At 43.8% G+C, this 9849-nt stretch overlaps 1 protein-coding gene across 1 annotated transcript in view; it reads left to right on the top strand.

Annotated features, from left to right (window-relative positions):
• The first annotated feature begins 211 nt into the window (after positions 1 to 211).
• Positions 212 to 9849, top strand: part of LOC126298263 (serine-rich adhesin for platelets-like) — a 156057-nt gene continuing 146419 nt past the window's right edge. The window contains exon 1 of the mRNA XM_049989565.1: positions 212 to 284. Within this exon, the coding sequence (XP_049845522.1) occupies positions 212 to 284 (73 nt within the window). The remainder of the gene's footprint in view (positions 285 to 9849) is intronic.

The following is a 9849-nucleotide window of genomic DNA, read 5'->3' as shown; positions in this document are numbered from 1 at the left end:
GTAAAGATAGTAGCTGTTGTCGGTCTTCTGGAGATATGTGTCCCAGGAGAATGTGAAGAGCAACGAATAGGCGCTTTCGTAGACCTCGGAGGGTGGGCGAGCGGGCGGGATTATCTGTTGGCGCGATATGCCGTCACAGACTAACTGTCCGGCGATCTGTATCACTAGATAAGCGTACCACAGATCTGCACAAGCGCCAGGCCACGCCGCGATGGGTGCTCGTCCGCTGCTGTTGCTCCTGCTGCTGCTGCGGTTGCTGGCGGTATGCGCCAGTGAGACCGGTGGTAAGTACAATTGACGTTCCAAGCAAAATATCCACACTTCTGCTTTCACTCGCTTATTTTTCCTGGCAAACGAATTGGAACAGGTCAACCTGAGATCAAAATTCTTGCGATATACATTAGGAACCAAGTATGCCGATTTGTTGATACGAGTCTAATGAAGCTTCATAATGGAAGTTTCACTTCCCATTATACTACCTGACAGTCACCTGAATGCTACGGGCATGTTTCACAATGACTCTAGATGAATACCACGGGTCACATTACCATTATTAAATAACTACCCAGATCATACCCAGTTAATAACTGTAGTTACGCTGCATCATATTATCACAAAGTTTACTTTTTAAATATTTTGCGTGTTTTAATTTTGTCGATCGATTTCTGAATCCTTCATAGCACCTTGCGCATTCTTTAGCCCGAAATATAGCTTCTTTAGTTCACACAATATTTGGAAACATCATAATACGTCACACAGGAAACTAGACGTAAAATAATTTTACATACATTTTCAGAAACTTCTCGAAACATTAGGCTACGGAAAGAAATATTCATTAGTACCACGCACACATGCTCAGTTCGTATTTTCATTTATTTTTGTTCAAATAATGGACTACATTTTGGTCTTACACGTCGGCTGCTAGGAATAGTATCATACCCTGTGTTCATTTCTTTCTTCCTGAAGCAGACGCTGGAATGCTTTAAAAATAATTTATTACATATCAGCATTTATGGATGACGCTACCACATGATCGAGTTCGATTTAACCTGTTACGGAGAGCACTTACCATCAGACCCATAAATACATCTTTTAAATAAAATGAAAATCCTAATTCCTTTGTGGAACTTTGTATAATGTGTTTACGCACATATAAGAATTATCTCTTTTCTGATGAATTATATTACGTTTCATAACTAGCAAACAGAAATAGGAAAGTGCGTCACATATTACAATCTGATCATAAAGGCTTTCAGGACGTTTGGATATGTCAGAAAAGACCAAATGTCTTAGAAAGAAATGACACTCTTACACAAAAAAGTTGATGGCGACATAGAAAGAGCGTTTCTTGATTTAGCTCCATTCTCTTTAGAGTTCGCACACACAAAAAACCCACCGAAATGAATGGAAGTCTGAGAGTGGGAATCTAATCGCTAGCAAAAGTAGCTGTGTTGTTGGAGAATTAGCGCCACAGATCGTTCTTCCACTTAAGTCCGTGTCTCACCCTGAAGATTTGTACGTTCTATCCAGGTTCCCGTTATATGGACATTATATTTCCATTTTGTTACAAATGGCACGAATTCCTTTCGTGTATACTTTATACGTCTAAGACATACTTTAAGGGCATGAAAACCTATCGTATTAGTTACTTTTGGTATTTCCCGTTTAGTTAACATTGTACATCAGTTTTTGATGATATACAAGTGTTCCTTTTCGAAAGACTTGTTGAGACGGTAAAAAGAGACTTCGTCAGTGGAATGCCGAACCGTTCTGGACTTATCGGAAAGATTCAGTATTTGTTCTGCGTGTTCCTTGTCGATAATTTCTTAGTGCTCTCTTTTTGCTTCTCACAATGCCACCACGTAAAATCTCTCTGAACAATCGCGTGAGTCTGATGCTATCTAAAGATTAGATCGTGCGCTACTCGTATTGTATGGAAAATTGCGTTAGTTTGAATTCGAGTGCTATAGTTTAAAACTATATTCACTTGAATTGATTTACTCATTCATCGAAGATGGGTGAAAGGTTAAGAGTTTAGCATCACGTAGACATCGAAGTCAATACACTCAGGGCTACTAGCTAAATTAGACAATGATGTGGAAGGTAAAGGTATAAATTAAGAAACATTTTCTGCCTTCGCATAAAGTGATTTAGATACCACAGTAAATCTAAAACCGTTTGACAGGCTGTAACTTTGGACCTTGCTCTTCTCGAACATTTAAGCTACACAGTGTGATTTAGCATACGTGCGAACTACTCACGGGACGATAATTTACAAATATAATATTTTAAAGCAGTATCTCAGTTCCGAAAGAGTTTTACACTCTGCAGCACAGCAGCGAACACTGTTTTTAATATTTCTAGAAGTTTAATACTATGTACTGGGCCAGTCGTCAAAACTTGAATTATGCCTGTAACTTCCTCCTACGTTCCAAACCTCACAGAAGCACTTTATATATCTTGTGGGAACAGCACCCGTGGAAGAAAGGATTTCACGGAGAAATGGAATAATTACACGGTAGGGGTTGTTTCTATAAAGAATTTTTCACTTTGTAGCGGGGTCTGCGCTGTTTTTTTACTTTCAAACACTCACGTATGGCTTCGTAAGTAGGAGGCCCTGTTTAATTTGTATCGTGTATTTTAGGTTGGGTCTCTGACAAGTACACCTGTTATGGTTCAAATGGCTCTGAGCACTATGGGACTTAACTTCTGAAGTCATCAGTGCCCTTGAACTTAGAACTATTTGAACCTAACTAACCTAAGGATATCACACACATCCATGACCGAGGCAGGATTCGAATCTGCGACCATAGCGGTTGCACGGTTCCAGACTGTAGCGCCTAGAACCGCTCGGCCACACTGGCCGGCTACACCTGTTATAAATCGATCGTAGTAGTGCAGTTATTTTTGGGCACAATAATCGTTTTCAGCAGGGGTAAGGTTCAAATCTTCGTCCGGGTAGCGTCATAGAGGATTTCCGTGTTTCCAGTAATTCGCTTTAGTTAAATGCTGAGCTGATCCCTCCAGTTAAATGTTAAGATGATTTCATCATTAAGGCCGAGGTGGATTTACTCTCATGTCCAGAAAAAAAAAAAAAAAAAAAAAACAGAACACATTGAGCGACTAGAGATAGGACGTTCATATTCACAGGACATGTACGTTAGTATGTTCTGCAGAAATGATTAGTATTTCAGTCACCTCGGTTCAGCATGTGTCCTGTTGCCTAGTAGAACATGGTCCGCCATGGGCCCTAATAACTTGTTCAATGCGCGGTGGTATCGACGCATATAAGGCGCGAATGGCGTCCTGTGGTATAGCCGTTCATGCTTCATTTACCTGGTTTCATAGTTCATCTGTGGTGTGTGGCATTGGGTCACAGTGCTACACCTGTCATTTCACCATATCACACACATATTCGATTGGCGAAAAGTCTGATGATCTGGCGGGACAGGGCGAAAGGCTGACAACCTGTGACACTAAGAGGGCACGTGTTTGTGCAGAAACATGTGGTCGTGCATTATCTTGCTGAAAATTTGCGTTTGGGGCGTTGTGCAGAAAGGGTATGGCTACGGGCTGCAGGATGTCATTCACGTAGGTCACACTGGTCGCAGTGCCCTAGACATGCACCAACTGTGATTTGCGGCTGTACCCAGTAGCAACCCAAACCATAAGGCCTTGAGCTTATGCTGTAAGTCTTGTGCGAATGCATTCACTGTGATGCCGCTTCCCGTCTGAATCGAATCAAAATGCGCCCATAATTTTCATAGATCCTTCCGAAATCACATCTGACCCCATTTCTGTCCCTAGTGACGCCGTTCCATACACCATTGCCGTTTAGCATGTTTCTACACATTCGTCAAAGGTTGGCGGAGAAGTGGAAGACGAGCACGTAATACACGCCACAATAAACGGCGACCGACTGGCGCCCCTGACAATGTACGATGTGGTATACTGTTCCACTCTTGCTCCAGAGTCGAGGAGGATGCAGAAGTGTCCTGCAATGACATTTGGATGAGGTGTCTCGGGGGGTGGTTGGGATTCAAATGGTTCAAATGGCTCTGAGCACTATGGGACTTAGCTTCTGAGGTCATCAGTCCCCTAGAACTTAGAACTACTTAAACCTAAGTAACCTAAGGACATCACACACATCCATGCCCGAGGCAGGATTCGAACCTGCGACCGTAGCGGTCGCGCGGTTCCAAACTGTAGCGCCTAGAACCGCTCGGTAACTACGGCCGGGGTGGTCGGGATTGTGCGACCTGATTCATCTTGTCGTTTACTACAATCTTCCGTGAATCGTTCCGCACACTCCCGTAGCACTGCCGAAACAATTCGTCCCGCACGAGTAGCGATTTCCCGGATGGATGCATCACATTCTCTAAACTCAATAACGCGTCCTCTTTCAAGTTCACTTGACGGTACGGTTCACGTATACCTCTGCAAGGGATCCTGCACGTCTGCTCATGTCACATTGATCCATTACCTTTGGTTTATAGGGAAACGACAGCCGCAGGCACATTTTACCGGCAGGTGATGCTGCGCCGCAATATCGATGTTGACCTCGAACCCGAACCCGAGGGCCGACAAGGTTATCATTTCTACTTAACGTATTAATGTACATGTCCTGCGAATATGAACGTCCTATCTGTAGTCGTTCAAGGGGTTCAGTGTAGTTCTCCTATCTCCTTGTGCAACTCAGTTATTGCTACGTCTTTGATAAAATCGTTTGATAAGGACAACAGGCTAAACGATAGCCTTCTACCTTTGCCTCCGAGTGAGACTGCGCGGTTATTAAAACACTATACTTGTAGCTGGGAGAGGAAGGGCTCAAACTGCTCTTCATTAACCTGAGTGCAACTTTTTATGATAATAGTATATGTTTTTCACCCTCAGACGTCCTGTAAGCCCTTCGTCAAGGAGTTAGTCATTCTAAACATAACTTCATAATGGATAAATCTCCGAATGAATATACTGCACAGCTACAACAATAAATTGAAAACATGGCTTAACGTTACTCATCACTGACACTCTAACTGACTCAGGGAGACAATCATTGCGTATTAACCATAATATTACGTTATTTAGCAAATAATATAAAATAAATGACAGATGGAATAGCTGATTTTAAGCATAAACTAAAATAATTCTTTTTGGTGAATTCATTTTTTTCTGTAAACAAATTATTAATATCTCGTATGGTAGAGAAAATTGTTTATTTTTGTTGTTACATTTAAGTATATTCACCTGCAACATGAGTAGTCTCGAAATGAAATGATCGTGTGGCATTGATGGCCGGGAGGCACCGTCCGGGGAAGTTAGGCCGCCGATTTGCAAGTCTTATTTATGTGACGCCACATTGGGCAACTTGCGTTTCGGTGATGATGAGATGACGATAACACAACACTCAATCCACAACCGGAGAAAGTCTCCAACCCGTCCGAGAATCGAATCCGGGCCCACTGCATGTTAGGCAAACACGTTACCAATCAGCGACGCAGGCGGACTAGTAGGCTGAACTACCAGTACGTTAATTGTTATTAAATTTAAGGCACTGTGATATTAAAAATCTGAAAACGGCGAGTATTTTACTGAAAACGCAAATACAGGGTGTTTCAAAAATGACCGGTAGATTTGAAACGGCAATAAAAACTAAACGAGCAGCGATAGAAATACACCGTTTGTTACAATATGCTTGGGACAACAGTACATTTTCAGGCGGACAAACTTTCGAAATTACAGTAGTTACAATTTTCAACAACAGATGGCGCTGCAAGTGATGTGAAAGATATAGAAGACAACGCAGTCTGTGGGTGCGCCATTCTGTACGTCGTCTTTCTGCTGTAAGCGTGTGCTGTTCACAACGTGCAAGTGTGCTGTGGACAACATGGTTTATTCCTTAGAACAGAGGATTTTTCTGGTGTTGGAATTCCACCGCCTAGAACACAGTATTGTTGCAACAAGACGAAGTTTTCAACGGAGGTCTAATGTAACCAAAGGACCTAAAAGCGATACAATAAAGGATCTGTTTGAAAAATTTCAACGGACTGGGAACGTGACGGATGAACGTGCTGGAAAGGTAGGGCGACCGCGTACGGCAACCACAGAGGGCAACGCGCAGCTAGTGCAGCAGGTGATCCAACAGCGGCCTCGGATTTCCGTTCGCCGTGTTGCAGCTGCGGTCCAAATGACGCCAACGTCCACGTATCGTCTCATGCGCCAGAGTTTACACCTCTATCCATACAAAATTCAAATGCGGCAACCCCTCAGCGCCGCTACCATTGCTGCACGAGAGACATTCGCGAACGATATAGTGCACAGGATTGATGACGGCGATATGCATGTGGGCAGCATTTGGTTTACTGACGAAGCTTATTTTTACGTGGACGGCTTCGTCAGTAAACAGAACTGGCGCATATGGGGAACCGAAAAGCCCCATGTTGCAGTCCCATCGTCCCTGCATCCTCAAAAAGTACTGGTCTGGGCCGCCATTTCTTCCAAAGGAATCATTGTCCCATTTTTCAGATCCGAAACGATTACTGCATAACGCTATTTGGACATTCTTCGTGAATTTGTGGCGGTACAAACTGCCTTAGACGACACTGCGAACACCTCGTGGTTTATGCAAGTTGTGCCCGGCCACATCGCACGGCCGACGTCTTTAATTTACTGAACGAATATTTCGATGATCGTGTGATTGCTTTGGGCTATCCGAAACATACAGGAGGCGACGTGGATTGGCCTCCCTATTCACCAGACATGAACCCCTGTGACTTCTTTCTGTGGGGACACGTGAAAGACCAGGTGTACCGCCAGAATCCAGAAACAATTGAACAGCTGAAACAGTACATCTCATCTGCATGTGAAGCCATTCCGCCAGACACGTTGTCAAAGATTTCGGGTAATTTCATTCAGAGACTACGCCATATTATTGCTACGCATGGTGGATATGTGGAAAATATCGTACTATAGAGTTTCCCAGACCGCAGCGCCATCTGTTGTTGACAATTGTAACTACTGTAATTTCGAAAGTTTGTCTGCCTGAAAACGTACTGTTGTCCCAAGCATATTGCAACAAACGGTGTGTTTCTATCGCTGCTCGTTTCGTTTGTATTGCCGTTTCCAATATACCGGTCATTTTTGAAACACCTTGTAAATCATGTATACCTAACCTGTGAACTCAAACGTTCTTCATTATTACGATAGAAACCGAGCAGATGGTTTAAGGAGCGTGGGGTTAACTATTTAGTGGCCGAAGTATTATGAGTATCAGCTTTACGTGACACAGCGTTAAAAAATGGGTTCAAATGGCTCTGAGCACTATGGGACTTAACTGCTGAGGTCATTAGTCCCCTAGAACTTAGAACTACTAAACCTAACTAACCTAAGGACATCACACACATCCATGCCCGAGGCAGGATTCGAACCTGCGACCGTAGCGTTCGCGCAGTTCCAGGCTGTAGCGCCTAGAACCGCTCGGCCACCACGGCCGGCCACAGCGTTAAACTTTCTTCTGTAAAAATGAAGCTAATATTTATAAGAACAATAATAATCGCTGACTCGAACATCCAGTAGCCTGGTTTTAGACAGTCGACGACGAATTTCTTAAAATCCACGATGAAGCTGACGTTCACGGAAGGAAATTTTTAATGGAAAACTTCGGTTGTAACAAGCAGTCAGTTAAAGACAAGATTTCCAGTTGTCGTCCAGCTATTCTAATTTTTCGTAATTACATCAGAAAACCTTTCCAGACGTTATTTCTGACTGAGCACATTCGAATTGCTTCGTTATCATGTTGGCTGACACTCTGCACTGGGCAAATGAGGACACAATATCGTGATGGACAACTAGATACTGCGTTGGTACTTCGCTTATCACATACAATATTTGTACTTTATCAGTCTAAATATTGTTTCACGAACTGATTTATTTGCGAGTGAAGTAGTCTGGCACGTAAATCTTTGGCTCCAGAATGAGATTTTCACTCTGCAGTGGAGTGTGCGCTGATATAAAACTTCCTGGCAGATTAAAACGAAGTGGTCTACCATCTGAGCAACCCAAGCACGACTCACGTCCCGCCCTCACAGCTTTACTTCCGCCAGTAGCTCGTCTCCTACTTTCCAAACTTCACAGAAGCTCTCCTGCGATCCTTACAGAACTCCGCAATATCCTTTCTTCCAGGAGTGCTAGTTCTGCTAGGTTCGCAGGAGAGCTTCTGTGAAATTTGGAAAGTAGGAAACGAGGTACTACCAGAAGTAAAGCTGTGAGGACGGGACGTGAGTTGTGCTTGGGTAGCTCAGATGGAGCCGGCACGGTAGCTCAGCGTGTTCGGTCAGAGGGCTGGGCCCTCTCTGTAACAAAGAAACTGAGTCAAGGAATAAACGATCAACTTGAATGGATGTCTTGTGACGTCCGCCCAGACTAAACCGCAACGAACTATATAAAAAAAAAGGAAAGGTGGCAGAGCACTTGCCCGGGAAAGGCAAAGGTCCCGAGTTCGAGTCTCGGTCCGGCACACAGTTTTAATCTCCCAGGAAGTTTCAAATCTTTGTCTGCTTTCAAAGTAACGAAAACTACAGGAATTAGTTTTAACGCAAGTAAAATTTGCTGGGAGTGTGTTGGAGCTATCACTACTGTCGGCTGGATTTTCAGCAATTATTATAAAAATACTTTAGTGTTTTCGTTTATGCATTGATTGTAACAGCAATATTACAGTGACATTTATGTTACTTAACATGATAGCTAGAACTCAGAAGAGTCTCAAACGGATCACTATTGATACCAGTTTATTTAATTATCCAATGGAAGTACTGCCCCACGTGATCTGCGACTACACCTGTTTATACATGCGTAATCCACAAGCCACTGTGAAGTGCATTGTAGAGGGTACTTCACTGTCCGATAAAAAAAAAATTAAAGCACCAAGAAGACATGGTCGGATGTCAATGTAACTTCGTACACGCACACACCATAGGCGGGTGTATAAATGATTAGAGTTGCAGTTCTCTGTGACAGGTAGAACGGCCACCAGAATGCGTTGGTGTAGATCGTGTGAAATGTTATCACGCTTAGTAGGCTGTATAAGGTGCGTGAATAACATCTGATGAGTGATTACTGCGAAGGACACGGGGATACCGTGTAATTGTGTGAGACAATGTTATCAGTATCTGACAGAGTTTGAAAGAGGACAAATTATGAGCCACCATTTGGCCAGCTGGTCGAATCGTGCAACATCTAGATTTGTGAGGCGTTGGAATGTGACAGTGGCCCGATGTTGGACTGCATGAAAATTTAAGGACAGGCATACTCGTCTTCAAGATACCGGCAGCACGTCTGACAACTACAAGAGAGGATCGTCGTATGGTGCACCAAGCACATCGCAACACCCTCATATCTGCGCCTGCCATCTGAGAACGAGTATCAGCTACATACAACAATCTGCATCCTCCCGCACCATTGGTGGCAGCTGCCGTATTAGGGAATTACTGTCCCATGTGTAGGCTGCCGGTAACACAGCAACACAAATGGCTGCGTCTGGAGTAGTACCGTGACCGGGAAGCAAGGGCTGCTGATGCGTCGCATTGTTCAAAATGGTTCAAATGGCTCTGAGCACTATGGGACTTAACATCTGAGGTCATCAGTCCCCTAGAACTTAGAAGTAATTAAACCTAATTAAGGACATCACACACATCCATGCGCGAGGCAGGATTCGAACCCGCGACCGTAGCGGTCCCGCGGTTGCAGACTAAAGCGCCAAAGAACCGCTCGGCCACAACGGCCGGCCGTCGCATTGTGTTCGGCGATGAATGGCTGCTCTGCACTACTCAGGATGACCATCGTTGGCGAGTATGA

Source organism: Schistocerca gregaria, chromosome X (assembly GCF_023897955.1).
Source record: "Schistocerca gregaria isolate iqSchGreg1 chromosome X, iqSchGreg1.2, whole genome shotgun sequence".
Classification (NCBI taxonomy): Eukaryota; Metazoa; Arthropoda; class Insecta; order Orthoptera; family Acrididae; genus Schistocerca; species Schistocerca gregaria.
The sequence above is the reverse complement of the archived record's forward strand: the minus strand, read 5'-3'. Positions and strand labels throughout refer to the sequence as shown.